Source organism: Poromitra crassiceps, assembly GCF_964638095.1.
Source record: "Poromitra crassiceps genome assembly, chromosome: 9".
Classification (NCBI taxonomy): domain Eukaryota; kingdom Metazoa; phylum Chordata; class Actinopteri; order Beryciformes; family Melamphaidae; genus Poromitra; species Poromitra crassiceps.
The window spans coordinates 52,059,096-52,076,639 of NC_139630.1; the positions used below are offsets into that span (position 1 = coordinate 52,059,096).

The 17,544-nt window shown below is 43.6% G+C and overlaps 1 protein-coding gene across 1 annotated transcript; it reads left to right on the forward strand.

The window, feature by feature from the left end:
* Nucleotides 1-2,536: 2,536 nt before the first annotated feature.
* LOC310782390 (scavenger receptor cysteine-rich domain-containing group B protein-like) lies at nt 2,537-17,204 on the forward strand (the record flags this gene model as incomplete). The annotated part of the gene is made up of 10 exons (XM_083643054.1): nt 2,537-2,756; nt 3,451-3,750; nt 5,330-5,638; nt 6,647-6,964; nt 11,347-11,655; nt 11,778-12,071; nt 15,774-16,109; nt 16,229-16,333; nt 16,500-16,584; nt 16,727-17,204. 10 exons carry the CDS (start codon nt 2,537-2,539, stop codon nt 16,872-16,874), a joined length of 2,424 nt encoding a protein of 807 aa, XP_083499180.1. The 3' UTR covers nt 16,875-17,204.
* Nucleotides 17,205-17,544: the final 340 nt, after the last annotated feature.

Consider the following 17,544-nt stretch of genomic DNA (forward strand, 5'->3'; position numbering starts at 1 on the left):
ATAATTGTAATCTACACAATGTACACAATCTACAAAAACACGCAATAATATAAACGGTGTTGTGTTCACGTTCATAGCTCATATAATATAATGTATCATATTGTTAATTTCAAGCTCAATTCTTACCCAGAGAAAAGGTACAGCACTGAAAATGTAACAAGCAATAGTTTTTTAAACATCTTTATTTTAAAAGATGAAAAAACCCAGGTGCTTTAGTCCCAAGCTTCAATGCTCCTGGCCAATCCCGGCGCCACAGGGCGTGGTTATTGCTTATCCTATGTGCGAATAGAAATCACGCGGTGGGAGGAGGTGTGGTTAGGGAAGGGGGAGGGGCTAGGGAAAAATGTCGTAGCTAGGGATAGGCAGGTTGTAAAGAGTTGGAGTTCAAGGAATGGGGTAGGGGGAGAGGCTGGAGGGATGTGGGTGGGTTAAGGAAGGGTTAGGGGTACGACCATTTTCCATGTTGAAAACAATTGGCCATGTTGTTAAGGTCCCCCGAAAACATTGCCTAAAGTGCCATAAGGCTCAATGGCCACACCACTGTGCAGTGGCGTAAAGGTATTTGCGCTTGTTTAAAACTGAGTAACATGAGATAGAGAATCAGACTGAACAAAACTGTATTTTAATGCAAATCTGCAAAACGAGATCGAGTTTGGAACATTGTGCAAAAATGTTTTGTTTTTGTTTTTTGTTTTTACTGGCGGTGGAATACAAATTCAAGATTATTTTCTCTTTCTCAAAGGGCCCTATCTTACGCCCAGGGCAAGCATTGTCATTGCTAGTTTCTAGGAATCAAAATCTCCCTTTTTCCCGTTTTAATTACCACTGGCCCGCTGAAACACGTCCTTTGATGTACTGACCCAGTGGGGAAAAAAGTAAGATTTTGAGTGCTAGAAACGAGCAATAACAACGCGTGATGGCCACGATACGATACTAAAACGATACTTGATTCACGATACGATAGTATTGCGATATTACGATATATTGAATATTGCGATATTTCGATATATTGTCTAACTCCTTTTCCTACCTTTTCCTTGACCTCACCGGAAGTAAAACATGCAGTGTTTTTTTGTTTTGTTTTGTTTTTGCCCAAAATGTAGGCTCCATTATTAAGCTTCTCTGGACTCAATACGCCACTGCAGGAGCGGACTGCAACATCGGGCGCTTCGGGCAGATGCCCGGTGGCCTGGCATGGCCTGCAATTTTTTTTTTTTTATATCGATACTTGGCGTCCAAATATCGATACAATATCGTCAGGCAAAATATCGTGATACTATGGTGTATCGATTTTTCCCCCCACCCCTAGTGCCCTTGCACTATGCCCAAGATGTTTTGAGATGTTTTGTTACTAACCATGTCCTTTTTGTTGACTTTTTAACCTGGCAGAGGGTAAACCGCTTAGGCTGGTCAATGGAAACAATCGATGCTCTGGTAGAGTGGAGGTCTACCATGATAAACAATGGGGAACAGTTTGTGATGACTTATGGGGCATGGAGGACGCTCAAGTTGTGTGCCGAGAGATTGACTGTGGGACCCCTTTGGCAGTCATGGGCAGGGCCCACTTTGGCCAGGGCAGCAATGAGGTTTGGATGGATGATGTTCAGTGTACTGGTGGTGAGAAGTCCCTCACTGACTGTCCACACAGAGGTTTTGGGGGTCATAGCTGTAATCATAATGAGGATGCTGGTGTTATATGCTCAGGTAATACAGCTTCTACTCCACATGTTAATTTCTATTTTGCAGGTGTTTTCTGTAATTTCATTGTCTCTCAATTTTATTTCCAGAGCATGTCAGGCTGGTGGTCAATGGGACGAATCAGTGCTCTGGTAGAGTGGAAGTCTACCATGATGACCACTGGAGAAAAGTCTGTCATAGTGATTGGGGCGAGGCAGAGGTTGAAGTGTTGTGTGTAGAGGTTGGTTGTGCGGCTCCTGTCGTTCAGCCTGCATCACCATCCTCTGATGAGCGAAGTGAGATGAGTGGACTCAAAACGAGATGTTTTGGAAACGAGAGCTCTCTTGCACTGTGCAGCCTTCAAGAATTCAATGGAAGCTGTGTGGATGCTCCTGTTGTCTGCAAAAGTATGTCATCCTTGTGTAAAAAAAAAAAAAAGTATAATTTTCTTGATTTCTTAATTGCAATTAAAACATACGTGTGAAGTGAACTTTTCGGAAATTGATCTCATCTACAATAATCCAATGAGAATTTGTGATTAAATCCAAAATCTGTCCAAATTGTATGTGATTACATGGTCTGCTTTTTTAAACTGGGTAGCATGAGATAGAATCCGACTGAACAAATTGTAATTCAATGCAAATATGTACAATGGAAATTTGAGACATTTTCCAAAAATGTTTTCACTGACAGTAGAAGACACAGTGAAGACTCTTCTCTTATTATGCTGTTTTGTTGACTTTTTAACTTGGCAGACAGTAAACCTCTTAGGCTGGTCAATGGAACTAATCGATGCTCTGGTAGAGTGGAAATCTACCATGATAAAGAATGGGGAACAGTTTGTGATAACAGATTTGGCATGCAGGAGGCAGAAGTTGTGTGCCGAGAGATGGACTGTGGGACCCCTATGGCAGTCACGCACAAGGCCCACTTCGGCCAGGGCAGCAATTGGGTTTGGATGGACAATCTTCAGTGTACTGGTGATGAGAAGTACCTCACTGACTGCCCACACAGAGGTTTTGGGGTAAATAACTGTGGTTCTCACGCTCAGGATGCCCATGCCGGTGTTATATGTTCAGGTAATATGCTACAGCTTCTACTATATTATGTTACACCATTTTCCAGGGGTTTTCTGTAATTCAGTGGTCCAAACAGCATGCCGAAGGGAGAATTGGACATTTCTACCAAACTCATCCATCACTAATGCAGACTGAGTTGGACAGCCAAGAAGCAGTTTTCTGTTTGGATCTGTATGAAATACAGTGCAGATTTATGGTGATGGGTATCCAAACCATTTCCAAAACATAAAATTAATCCAAAGCGATTTCTCCGTAATGTTTTCAATTTATGGATCTGTGCTGAATGTCAGAGAGAAAACTCTTGGATCTCCATTGGCTTGCACTAGCATCACTCACAGGTGCTCTCAAAAAATGAGAACACATGGTCTAGAGTGTTCCTAAAGGAAAAGACCACTCTGTTTCAGAGTTTTTGTCATATCACTCTTATGGTCTAGGACCTGCCAGTATCTAACTATAAACAGGTTACCTTGTGACTGTAAGCAGGGTAAGCCTGAGAGCAGGTCACTGGGGGCTGGGTTTACCCAGGCTAGGTGTGGTGTGTACAAGTAAGCCACTTTATTATGTAATGTGCTGTGATGCTGTTCATATCATCTTTGAATTAACTCACTAAATATACAAATCTGAACATGCAGTGCCAGTTCCTGTATTAAGTTATGTTACTTTGAGTGTTGCTCTGTTCTCCTTTGATTTCTAGATATGATCAGACTGATCAATGCGACCGACTACTGCTCAGGCAGGGTGGAGTTCTTCCATGTTGACCAATGGTTGCCAGTATATGATGTTAACTGGGACATACATGAAGCTGAAGTGGTGTGTAGAGAGACTAATTGTGGAGATCCTGTCACGGCCTCAGGATCATTTGGTCAGAGCAGTGGGCTGAGAGGATACACCATCGCTTGCGGTGGTAAGGAGCGCTCTCTCACACAGTGCTCGCTGAGAGAATTTGTCAAGACCAGCCCCAATCAGGTTGGAGATGCAACTGTTGGATGTTCAGGTGAGACTTTAGAAATATCTTAGGCAGTCAAAGTGTGACCTGCAACCGCCTGGTGGGCCCTGAAGGTACTGCAGGTGGGCCGCTAGAGGCATAGCCCTACCTACCAACACTCCCGATTTTTGAGGGAGTGTTGGTAGGTACCCTATCCCTTTACTGTTAATTTCCCGATCTCATAGTGATATTACAAATCAAATGGCTGTAGCAGCCTCAGGTTTATAAAGCCAGAGTGACTGGTCTATCTTAGTGAGTTCTGGTATCATATGAGATGACCTAAGCCTAAGGCATCCATTGGTACTACTAACCATGTCTAGCTTCTAGCCTCTCGCCTCAAGATATCTGAATGAAAATAGTTCTATGGGTACCCACAAGTCTCCCCTTTCCAGATTAGATACATTTTTGATAGGGCTGGCACGGATCAGAAAACCCACGGATCGGATCGCGTAATGGATTTTGAGCCACGGATCACGGATTTTTCGGATCAGCAAAAAAAAAAAAAGAATCTCTCAAAATTAGATCTTAGATTCGATTTTTAAATACTATTATACTTCTCTAACCATTTGTTGCCCTGCACAGCTCAAAAATATTTTTTTCTCGTGACACAATTTATGCTTTTACTCTGAAGGCAGAACAACCCAACTTCCTGTTTCAGCGTGGCGCTGCTATGCATAACTTCCTGGCTGTTACTTGCTAACTGCAGTCACTTGACACGGGTGGTACAGACCGGCTGAGTCTGGAAAGCTACCGTGGCCCCACGTGTTGTTTTGTTCTTATGTGTCCTAAAGGCAACATTTCACCGTCCGGTGAAAATGTATTCGTGAAAAGTGTGTGCGTGTGTGTGTTGTGGCTCTCGTTATCTTGTGCAGCCCGCAACATGCTGCTCGCATTCCTGTGCTTTTTCAGCGGGGAGAAGGGTTGAGGAAGCTCACTTGTGCTTGCCATGATGATGCCTGTCTGTGTCTGGCTGCGCTGCAGGCGTTCTCATACACTAACGTTAAACGTTAAATGAAACGAAAGGGGGGGGGGGGGGGGCTACAGAGAGACTTTACAGCGGGGAGAAGGGTTGAGGAAGCTCACTTGTAGCCTGGGTGAACCCATCCCCCACGTGACCTGCTCTCAGGCTTACCGTGGGGGCTGATCCGTACGGGTCACGGATTATCCGTGATCCGTGCCAGCCCTAATTTTTGACAAGGCACTATAAAGTGGTGCAGGTGCATTTGCCGATATCCTATTGGATCTGGATTGGATTTGGCAACACTGATTGGCTGAAAGAGTTGACTGTCAGTGTCAAAGCAAGTACTCCCGCCCACTGAGATCGATGTGGGCGGGCTGGAGGGCATACTGATCCACAGAATGAAACAGAATGTAAATGAACGTGATCAGTATGGTTTTAACAGGCTGCAAAATATATAGGCAAATACATCATCTTAGTCTTGTGTTGATCAGAGTTGTGATTAAAGCATTTGGAGGCCCTCTGAAGATTTTCACATATCAAATTGGAGCAACGATCAGGACAGCAGAGGAGGGGGTGTGGGAATGTTGGAGGCTGGATTTACTGTCATGTCTCAACTGTAATTCCCAGGTAATCTCAAATTGGTCGACGGTTCCAGTCGTTGTAGTGGAAGAGTGGAGTTCTACCATGATGGCCAGTGGGGGACTGTGTGTGGTGATTCCTGGGATCTAAATGACGCGATGGTGGTGTGCAGACAGCTGAACTGTGGAAAGGCTCACAGGATCAGCCAGAGGGGCTTCTATGGCTACGGCACGGGAAAGATGTGGATTGATGAGATACAATGCCAGGGACATGAGTCCTCACTCAGCCAATGTGCACAAAGATCACTTGGAGAAAGTACATGCAACATCACCTCAGTTGCTGGTGTTTTATGTTCAGGTAACAGAAAGCACACAACAGCAACCAAAAAATGATGACGAAGGAAAATACCAGTGTTAAAGTTTTTGCCTTGGGGTTTAACACGTTGCCAGTTTAACATGTTAAAGTCCACATCTCTGGATGCATGACAATCATGGTAGCCATCTCTAGGGATGAGCTCTACTTGAAGCATCATTGCCTTAAAAAGGCTAGAAGGGATTGAGATTGTATGATTTGCTGTGAAATCATTAAACACTAATCAGCAGACTCCCCAGGCACTGCATTACAGCAGCTATTCTGCATGTAAAGCTCCTGAGGCCCCAGACCAACGGGCAGCACCCAAGAGAGTTTTGAGGGGCTAGGGAAACGACGTGTCAGTTTGTAGCACAATGTCCACTTGTAGCATGAGAGGATAGACCAATCAGGAGTAGCCTATGCATTTGTAGAGCGGACATCCCGCCCCTTCCGTCATTGTTTACAGTCAGACGACACCTCATATGCAGCTATTTATTATTATTATTATTATTATTATTATTATTATTATTATTAGCCGAAATGCCGTCTGGACCTAAAACATCGACATTTGATCAGCTCCAACTGTATTCTCACATCACTTGGACTGTAAAGAATGAAGTCTTGGCGCAGACATCCACTCTATCCTGGTAATCAAACATTTTAGCAGGAAGCAGGAGATTCAATTTTTTGGGGTATCAAAAACCAATGGGCTCAGTCCGTCCAGGTAATATATGCAGTCAATGGTTTGCAGTCACAGTCCTGTGGTTTGAAAAACAATTTAAATCTCATTTCATTATTTCCATTGGCAAAAACTTCCACTTGTGAAACACGACCATATGAACCTGCATCTGGCCTTTGGCTGCACTGCTTAGCGATGATTTAAGATAGACTTGCAATGACAGAAGCAAGCAGGGTAAAAAAAAGGATCCTGGTATTTTCCTTTGATCTGGTTTTTATTCTACCATATCAATATTAAAAATGCATTTATTCATTTGAACTTTCTTGCCCTGACAGATGGTTTGGCGATACGGTTGGTCAACGGCACTGATAAATGCTCTGGTAGAGTAGAGGCCAAACATGCTGATGAGTGGGGAACAGTGTGTGGTAGAGACTGGACCATGGCTGATGCTGAGGTGGTGTGTAAGATGCTGGATTGTGGACGTGCTGCTGTAAGTGCTCCTGGTAACGCCCACTTTGGTCAAGGCAGTGGGCCAGTATGGGAGGCTAGCAAATCCTGTTTTGGAAATGAGACATCTCTCCAGCAATGCTCAGTGAGAGGTTTCAACAGGACACGTTGCGGCCATGAAGAAGACGCCGGTGTTGTCTGTGCAGGTAAAGCTGTTAATTCTAACCACTGCGCTCTACCAACTAAGCTATCCATTCACTGAAAATATAGGGGGCGCCAGGCACATATATACTCCGTCTCTATTTCTATCTCGTACACAACTTGTGTACATGATTGTACGGTACCACAGACTAAACGATCAGGGACAGGTGTATTTCATATCATGTGTACCCGACTATTATATTATGTAACAGACTAAAATTATGTTTCAGAGGTTAACTTCATTTAACACTGGCAACTCAGGGGGTACACAGAGCCTTGTATACAGTCTGTTACAATAACATAGCGTGCCCAGAGCACCTCGCTCCACACTTGATGCAGTATTGCTTCAGATTCAATTCTGGGCAGTAGTCAGTCACAGCTAGCGACTAAGTACTTGCGCATGTGCGTTACTGCAGGAATTCAATTCATTATTTTATAGTATTGAGCTAAAGTATTAACCATAGTTGTCTCCTGGAAGCTTTTTGCTGGCAGCACATAGCCTATATAGTCCCATATTTATGATATTTCATGTGACACAAAATGCGTTGAAATGTAGTGTTTGTGTAAACCAGATTTCAACTCTCAGTTACACAATGAATTGGACAAATACCAATTCACACATTATCAATATTGCCTCTAATTCACGGTACAACGAACGTTTAAAGTTGGAGAAAGGCTGCAGGGAGGGCTGCGGCTCCCTCCAATTAGGGCATACATGGATGACATGACGACTATGACGTCAACCGCTCCATGTACTAGCAGATTGTTGGATAAGTTAAATAGTAATCTGCAGTGGGCTAGAATGAAAGTGAAGCCAAGTAAGTCCAGGAGTATTTCAATCATTAAAGGGAGGGTATTAGGTAAGAAGTTTGTTATAAATGATGAGGTGGTGCCTACAGTGTTAGAGAAACCAGTCAAGAGTTTGGGAAGATGGTATGATGCAAGTCTCAGTGATAAGGGACAGTTTGAGGAGGTGAGGCAGGAAATGATTCAAGGTATTTCAAGTATAGACAAGTCAGGGCTCCCAGGAAAGTTAAAGTTGTGGTGTTTGCAGTTTGGATTGTTGCCTCGGTTGATGTGGCCACTGACAGTGTATGAGGTTCCCCTTTCAAAGGTAGAAAAGCTAGAAAGGATGATTAACTCATTCATTAGAAAATGGCTCGGAGTCCCACGCTGCCTAAGCAGTGTAGCCTTATATGGGAAAGGCATATTGGAATTGCCATTATCTAGCCTGACAGAGGAGTTCAAGTGTGCTAAGGTTAGACTGGAAATGACTCTGACTCAGTCAAAGGATCCAGTGGTTAGGAGTGTAGCGCCCACAGTTAAAACAGGGAGGAAGTGGAACCCAAAGGAGGCAGTACAGCAAGCACAGTCAGCTCTTAGACACAGGGATATCATAGGTCAGGTGCAGCATGGGCGTGGAGGCTTAGGGTTGTGCATAGGGAAACCTGTGTGGAACAAGGCATCAGTAATAGAAAAGAGGAAGATGGTAGTTGAAGAAGTACATAGGCAAGAGGAGGCAGTAAGATGTACTAAGGCAGTGTCGCAGGCAAAGCAAGGACAGTGGGTGAACTGGGAGAGTGTAGAGAAGAGAAAGTTGAAGTGGAGAGAGTTGTGGAGCATGGAGGCCAGCAGAATTAGATTTATTCTAGGGGCTACTTATGATGTGCTGCCATCTCCCCAGAACTTAAATCAGTGGTTGGGCGAGGATGGTGCCTGCCCATTGTGTTCTAGTGTATGTACATTGAGGCATATTCTGTCAGGGTGTAAGGTCAGTCTCTCCCAGGGGCGATACACCTGGCGTCACAACCAGGTGTTGAAATGTTTGGCAGCTGCAGTTGAGGAAAAGCGGCTAGAAGTAAATTCTCTAGTTGCTAGCAAAGAGAATAGACAGATCAAATTTGTACGTGAGGGAGAAAAGATTAGACCAATTAAGGTCAGGCACAAGTTAGGGCAGCTAAGTGTAGGTGGAGCCTGGGAAATGAGGGTTGACTTGAATGAACAGCTAGTCATCCCAGCATATATAGTTAGCACCCGGCTACGTCCGGACTTGTTACTGTGGTCTGAGGTAGAGAAGAGAGTTTATTTTATCGAACTCACAGTCCCGTGGGAAGATCGAGTTGAGGAGGCTTATGAGCGCAAGAAAGCTAGGTATGCTGAAATGGCAGCAGAGGCAGAGCAGCGAGGTTGGAGGGCTCGAGTGCGGCCTGTAGAGGTGGGCTGCCGTGGTTTTGTGGCAAAGTCCGTTATTGCCTTACTAACTGAGTTGGGCATTCGGGGACGGAGCCTGAAACGTGCGGTTAGCAACATGTCTCAGGCAGCAGAACGAGCAAGTGAATGGCTGTGGATAAGGAGGAAACATGCTAGCTGGGGAGCTCGCTAAGGTCAGATTGATTGTTTGTTGTTGGTCATGATTAACGGTCCGCATCAACAGGGCTGAATCATTGACAGTGGTGGTGTAGTTAGGGATTGTTTGTTGTTGGTCATGATTAACGGTCCGCATCAACAGGGCTGAATCATTGACGGTGGTGGTGTAGTTAGGGATTGTTTGTTGGTCATGATTAACGGTCCGCATCAACAGGGCTGAATCATTGACAGTGGTGGTGTAGTTAGGGATTGTTTGTTTGTTGTTGGTCATGATTAACGGTCCGCATCAACAGGGCTGAATCATTGACAGTGGTGGTGTGCAGGAATGTCATACCGAACCGACCTGGATAGCTAGGCTTAGATAGTGAGGTAATATGCAGTTGTGCGGTGGTAGCATGGAGGGGGGTGTTTCCAGGACGCTGGATTACACCGTTAAGCCTTCTTGAGGTGTCGTGGGCCTAACTTAACGAAACGTCGGTGAAGGAAGGTGCCCACTTGAAAACCCCAATGACATGCTTCATACTGCTGTTGAGGGTAGGTAACTGGTGATTTGTGTCTTGTTTATTAGTTTGTTAGCCTGTTAGCTTGTTTTATTCTGGATTGGGCTTCTAAATGTGTTTTTCCTCGGATTTTGGCACAAGGGATAGTAACATCTTGTCCTGTGTATTAATTAATTAATAATGATTAACCAAATTGTGTTTTTTGACACGTTGATGTAACCGCATTTTAGCCAGTTGAAAAGAGGGTGGAATTAGGTCTTAGACGTTCAAACCCAATATCACCCAGATTTCAACGAAAAATCAACGTTGAAAAAACATTTTATACTCGCTGAGAAAAATAACTTACTCTGATAAGAACCGAAGGGTAATAGCTTGTTCCACTACTGCAGCATGACTGAGACTGCCGCGCTGTTTGTAAAAAAGAAGAAAAGAAGGCAGAACAGCTTCGCGTCTTGTCTTGATCAAACTCTTTGCCTGCCCCCACACTGGAAATACCGGAAGCAGTCATGGCGCCATGACAGTCTCCCCGCATCTCCAAAACAATAGTTTAGAGCCACAACATTGTTATAATATCAAATATCGCTGGTGGGCTTTATGGAAAGAGCGTGACTCGAACTGGTCAACAGTTATTATCGATGGCATTTTGAGCCACTTAGTTAGCAAACATAGCTAACGGCTAACAGCTAGATAACACCAGAGGCTAACGCTAGCTATTTACTGTAGCCTATATACTGTATTATCTGTCTATCATACGTCAGTCATCAGACCATTATAATATCTGACATCATCCTGCACGAGTAGAGTGCGCACGGAGCCCCTGAGGTGGCTATGTGGCTGTGACTGACTCGTATAAGTTAAGGTGATAGCCTCCACAACCAGGGTGGGAATTTTGTCATTTTAGGGGCAAGGCCATCAATTTCTTTAGGGCACAAGGCCTAATCACTGAGGAGTGATTTTTCTGAAATGTGTGTTAAAATGATTCAATTTCCCATCCTTTGCATTGGATAGGCTACATTAAACTGAGACCACTGATGCTTTTAAAGCAACTGACAGTAGCAGGCTGCTAGCAGGGCACTGCCAAGGTGGCCTTAGGGATCTCAGGGCATCACGGCCAGAGGGAGGGGCAACACAGGCCATGGCCTGATGGCCTCCATGTAATTCCCACCCTGTCCACAACCCAATGTGAGAGGCGTTGCTTGGAGATGGGCTTGCCCAAACAAGGATTAGCCCAGGAGATCAACAGCTGTTCCCTTTGTGAGCCCTTCATTTTGTGCATGTAAGTGTGCAAGGCACGGACTGGGCATAAACTCTGAGCCTGTTGCTCCTCAGGAGGAGCAGTGAAGGTCACCAGAATAATGGCAGAACAAGAACCCGTAACCTTATAGGCACAACGGCCAGGTTAGGGATAGTCACCTTTCCCCTGGAGCTAACTGAGTGCACGAAGGATGGACAGAGAGTACATAGGACGTCCTTTACACAAATAATCCTTGTATTTTTTATTTATTTTTTGTCATTTCCAGAGCCGATTAGACTGGTTGGTGGAACAGGGGAATGCTCTGGTAGAGTGGAGATCCTCCATGATGACCGTTGGGGAACAGTGTGTGATGATGAGTGGGGGATGGATAATGCTCATGTGGTGTGCAGACAGCTTGGCTGTGGTCGTGCTGTCGCCGCTCATAAGAAAGCCCATTTTGGGAGAGGCACTGGTCAAATATGGCTGGATGATGTAATGTGTAATGGTCAAGAGAATGCTCTCACTCAATGTAGACATCCCAGGTTTGGACAAAATAACTGTGGCCATGATGAAGATGCTAGTGTCACCTGTTTAGGTAAGAGGCGTGGCTTACTTCAAATCCCTCACTGCATTTTTATTCATCGCTAAATAGTTGTTGGATGAAACTGAGTTGGCCATAATGAAAACATCACATTTACAACCAATTATCTGTCTCAGGTACTCCATCGAAGCCCCAAATCACCGTGAGTCCTGGTCCAGAGGTAAAGTGGGGTGACAGGGTTGAAATCAACTGTACGATGGTAAAGGGACACGTGGGTGGGACGTTCGTCTTGCAAAACAAGGCAGGCACATTCCGAATGGCAAAATACTCTGATAATGGATCTGCAACCTTCACCATCTCTAAAGTGGACTTCAGCCATAACGGGTCATACTACTGCCAATATGAGAAGAGAATAGACGATCAAGACATCAGCTATCCACAAGGGGATTTGGCTGAGCTCTCTGTCACAGGTCAGCATCTTTTTTTTTAAGGAATAGGCCGACTTTTTTGGAATTTAGGCCATTTGCCATATTGTCTATATTAAAACTAGAACATACATGGCTTTATTTTCAATCTGTGTGCACTGCAGTACAAACTGTGGTAGAGCCCTCAAATGCTAATAGCTTAGCGCTAACAATGGCAGTAAATGGGATATTTGCCTTCGGTTCAGTCGCCCAAAATGCACATTCAAACAGCACCATAAACACTCACATGTACATGTTGTGACTCCTGTACTCACCACGTGATGAAATAATAATCCAAAATTATGTCAAACGGTCATTTTCGTAGTAAATCCAGACCGAGAACAAAACAAAGAGTAACCAAACTAACTGGAGTGTACAGTATAACTGTAGTTACTTCCTTGTTTGCCATGTGGCACATGTGCTGTGTGCAGTCATCTGTACAGCGCATAAGCACTACTGATGATGGAAAATAAAGCCATGTACGTTCTAGTTTTAATATAGACAATATGGCAAATGGCCTAAACTGCCAAAATGTTGGCCTATCCCTTTAAATTGAAAATGTGGTTGGTTGCACATGATAGCAAATATGCTGTTAGAGACAGCAGTTATCAGCTTCTGAAACACCATAAGCCAGTGGTTATCAAATGGGGGTCCGGGGACCCCCAGGGGTCCGTGGCACTTTGCCAGGTCCGCGAAAAGTCAGGAAAATAAAAATAAAAACTTTTTTGTGTGTGCAAAAGCTTCATAGTTCAACGAAAACATTGTATGCTTTAAATCTAAAATGTTTCATGTCTTACATTCTAATCTAACAAACCTATCAATTTAAAAGTCAAGCATGTTACCGTGGAAACAATTAAGCTTAGCCCAAAATCACAAATCAGAATGAGGGGGTCCCCGGTATATTTTCTATCTTATAAGGGGTCCTTGGCTGAAAAACATTTGAGAACCTCTGCCATAAGCACTATGTAGCCAATGAAACACTGAAAATGGTGTTGGGGGGTGCTCAAGTTGAAACACTAATATATGGGAGCACTTTAAACACAATATTTTGGGCCCTTCTTGAAGTAACTTCTTTCTCTCTTAAAAAAAAACAACAACAAAAAAACTACTAACCTAAACTAAACTTGTACCACTGTTCCTTCAGAAGTTGTAGTTGTCATAGACTGTGTTGCATAGTTGATTGCTCTATTGCTGACAAAAATGTGTTATTGTAAGTCGCTTTGGATAAAAGCATCTGCCAAATGAAGTAATGTAATGTAATGTAATGTAATGTAATGTAATGTATTTTGGATTTGAAACAATGGTAAATGAGTGAGGGTTTCAGAGCTATACCCAGTTTTAAGTATTTCAGTACACGTGTCTGCAGACACACAAAGATTGTTTCGAAATTGTGAAAGTCAGTGTATACAAGACCTTTAAATAACAGTTTTATTATGGGCATGTTTTTGCCTCAGTTTTTTCCTGTTTGCCCACAGGATATCTCAAAAGGTTAAAGGTCCCATTCCGTGCAAAAGCTGTTTTTACTTGTAAATGCATATATACTGCTGTCATCCCTCCCTGTAATGAGTGGTCACAAGCTCTGAACTGCCACAGTTGGATTTGTCCCTATCCAGCTTCCCCCTGCAGTCTCCTTCAAGCCACACCCCCAAAACGCTCTGTTTCCCAGACGGGGTATCGGGGACGTCACGATGGTCCTCAAGCATACTGCGCGGGTCTCTCTCACACAAGCTACCTACACCATTTTGTCTATAGCCACAAAATTAACACTTCTAGCTGGAGCGACGCCAACTGTACGTGATCCAGCAACTGCGGAGGTGCATTCGGTAAGTCTAGGCATTTTGAGATGTCCTCTTTAGCGTAGCAACGTTAAAGTCCCTGGAAACCAGAAATATTTCTTTATTATTTAGCATTTTGAGTTAATCACATCACAGGACCCTATGTTAATAAGCCACCAGCCAAATTTGAACGATGATGAACGTCGCAAAGTATATAAATTTAGGTTTGACAGCCATGGCAAAACTCATGAGATTTCATTATTTTTTAGAGTGTATTATCTCCCGCGGAATGTGTGGGCGTGTCCCATCTACAGCAGGGAAATTTCTGTCTCTCGGAGAACGCGAGAGAGAGGGGGGGGGGGAAACGGAGAAAGAAAGAAAGAGATGAGTGCACACACCGTGTGTGTGTGTGTGTGTGTGAGTGTGTGTGTTCGCGCGTTGCTCCGCGGCTCTGTCTCTCTCTCTCTCTCTCTCTCTCTCTAGAGAGAGAGAGAGAGAGAGAGAGAGAGAGAGAGAGGTGTCGGGTTTCAGGCCATTCTCTGAGTGTGTGTGTTCGCGCGTTGCTCCGTGGCTCTGTCTCTCTCTCTCTCTAGAGAGAGAGAGAGAGAGAGAGAGAGAGAGAGAGAGAGAGAATGGCCTGAAACCCGACACCTTGCTAATCTCACAAGCATAGCGCTTGGCAGACAGCACACAGAGGAGACGGACAGCGAGGCAGCGCTGTCACTGGGGGCAAAGAACGGACTTGCCATAGGTGGGTGCGGATTGCGCGCGTGTACAAAGGTTATATAGAGCTTATGACGTCATAAGCTCCTGCGTTTTAGCACCTCACGCACTGCTGTCTTCAATGAGGAAGTACTTTTTAGAATCTTGTAGAAAAGTGGCGATTTTAAGGCTTTGGGTTGAAAGTAATGTATAATAATTTCGGAGGCACAAAATTACTAACATAAGACCCTAAATAACATAGTTAGAACGTTTTTGTGGATTTTGGTTTCCAGGGACTTTAAGTTAGCGATAGCGTTAGTTGTGGACACAACCTAGCGTGCTGGTCCACAGACGCTAATCTGATTGGCCGCTGGGAGCCTGGGGCGGGCTCTCCCTCAGCGGCCAATGGGAACTGTTAGTTCTGAATATATTATAGAAACAGACCATTCTTGGGACGCAACGAGATGAGGAAGGGACAACTCCGTCACAACAAACGGGGTTGCTATATTTTCGACAAATTAATCGAGAATCATGTTTTATGGACCAGAGACACACGTTTTTAAGAGGTTACAGCTGCACGAATTGGGACCTTTAAGAATGGATTTGCACGAAATGTTTTCAACGGATTAACTTTCCATGCCCACTTGCAAAATGGGGGTGTAACAGTGGGCGTGGCCAATTACAACAAGGCACCTAATTATTATATTATATTTATATATTATTATATATTATAACAGATTCATGTAACACCGCAAAGCTTTGTCGAAAGTTTGTCGGAAGTATGCACTCTACTGAGTGCGCTCAATTTTTACATGAGATCCAAAACACAGATCGAAATATTTCAGTTTCAATTACCAATGAAATTTCCAATCTGTATTTATTTTGGCCATATATATTTGGGAAATGTTCGCTTACACCCTTGAAGAGTTTAATTTGTAGGGAACGCCCTACTAACCCATTGTATCATATGGGCCTGTATTACTTTATTGTTTCAAAGTATTACCAATGTCAACAACACTATTAGATATAAAATACAGAAAATGCAATTAAAAACATGCACTTGCCTACCAAATCAATGTAGCTAAGTCTTGAAACGCCAGGGTAAAGAGGGTTTTTCTCCGACTTTTTGGATTTCAAAACACTGAATAAACTTTTATTCTAACAGACAGTAGGAGTAGGGTTTCATTATGTCTACTATTTACTCACATAAGTCTGTGTCTGTGTTCCTCAGTGACTTTGGAGCAGCCCAGCATCTCTCTGACATCTCCACAAGTGGTGGTCTTCAGCCCTGACAAAGTGGAGGTCACCAAGGGCAGCAGTTTCTCCATTAAGTGCTCCATTCATTCCAGATATCCTGGGGGTTTCTTCTATCTGACGATGTCTAACTTGAGCATTACTGAACCCAAGCAGGCATTTGTCAACTCCTCTGTCTTCTACTTGGCTTCCTTTGAATTCCTCACAATGGATTATAAACACCAGGGAGAGTACAGCTGCATCTACGGTCTCAACGTCTCTACATCGTCCTTCTGTTCTGCTCCCTCCAAGTCGCTCCAAGTCACGGTATTAGGTAAGATCCAGTACTCACCAATGTCCAGGAGATTTAATTATATTTTAAAGTAAATATTCTGTGACTAGCTATTTTCTCTGAATGTTCCTTACTCCTGCATGATCTGACCATCTCAACAGCCTCACACCTGTCATTCATCTCGGGAGCTGTGTGTGGGATACTGCTGCTGCTGCTCCTGCTGCTCATCTCTTACCTGGTGTGGAAAAGAAGAGGACAGAGTGCCCGTGAGTGACACATGTACTACTCTTTACAGATCAGAAAACTGCTGCACTGTCCTCTTTAACATTACCTCTTCATTCAATGTCACATAATGATTTTACCTTTACTTGGTTTTAGCTTAAAGAGCTGAATGACTGCTTTTGTCATTATAGTAATATGTCCACTTTGCAGGTGCCATCGTTTGGTTTAATCAAAGAGTTGGAGTGGTAATGAAACCAGAAACAGAAGACAAAGGAGATGGAGCAGTTGACGGAAGGTAGGAAAAAAAAAATGAAAAAGCAGCTGATGATATTTGCCAAGATATATACATTTTATTTGAGAATTACCTGAAAGACCTGAGAGCGACATTTAGCCTATCACTAAGAGAGTATTGTTCATTTTGTTCTTATCCTCCTCAGGGACTACAACATGAGATGCAACAATGACTACAGAAATGTTTGCAGCACTGAAGACAACGTTTATTTTGGTGACTCCGTTGAGAGAAATGCCCCTGAAGACTTGACTGGGCAAATGTGTTACGAGCTTGACCAACTCATTCACTCATAACCAAAATGATGGCATTACATTTAGAAATGACTCAAGGAACAAATATGTCATAAAGTGTGATTGCACACATTTTAAGATAGATAGGAAGATTAGGGGGCCGGTATAGTAAATATGTTTGTACTAGAGCCCGACCGGTACTGGATTTTTGAGGCCGATGCCGATATTAGGGAGTAAAAGAATTCCGATACCGATAATATCGGCCGATATTCTTTTTTTTTTATCAAATTTTTATCCCCCATTAGTGCTAATTTTTAATTTATCTATCCTGGTTGCTGCTCCACCCTCTGCCAATCTGGGGAGAGCCGAAAACTGGCTCCATGCTTCCACATGGGCAGTTAGCCAGCCGCTTCTTTTCACCTGACAGGGGAAGCTTCACCGGTAGGACATAGCACGTGGGAGGATCACGCTATTCCAACGAGTTCCCCTCCCTCCGAACAGGCGCCCTTAACGACCAGAGGAGGCACCACATCAGCAACCCTCGAATATCAAACACTTGACAAAGATATAATTGACATGAATTGAAATATGTAATGTAGGCAGGATATTTTACAGCTTATTAATAAACTCAATGCAATGAAACAGTAAACTTAACTGGGAATTTAATAATTATAAATAACTAGAAATACAACAACACAATAGAACAAATAGTTAAGAAAAAATATCAAATATA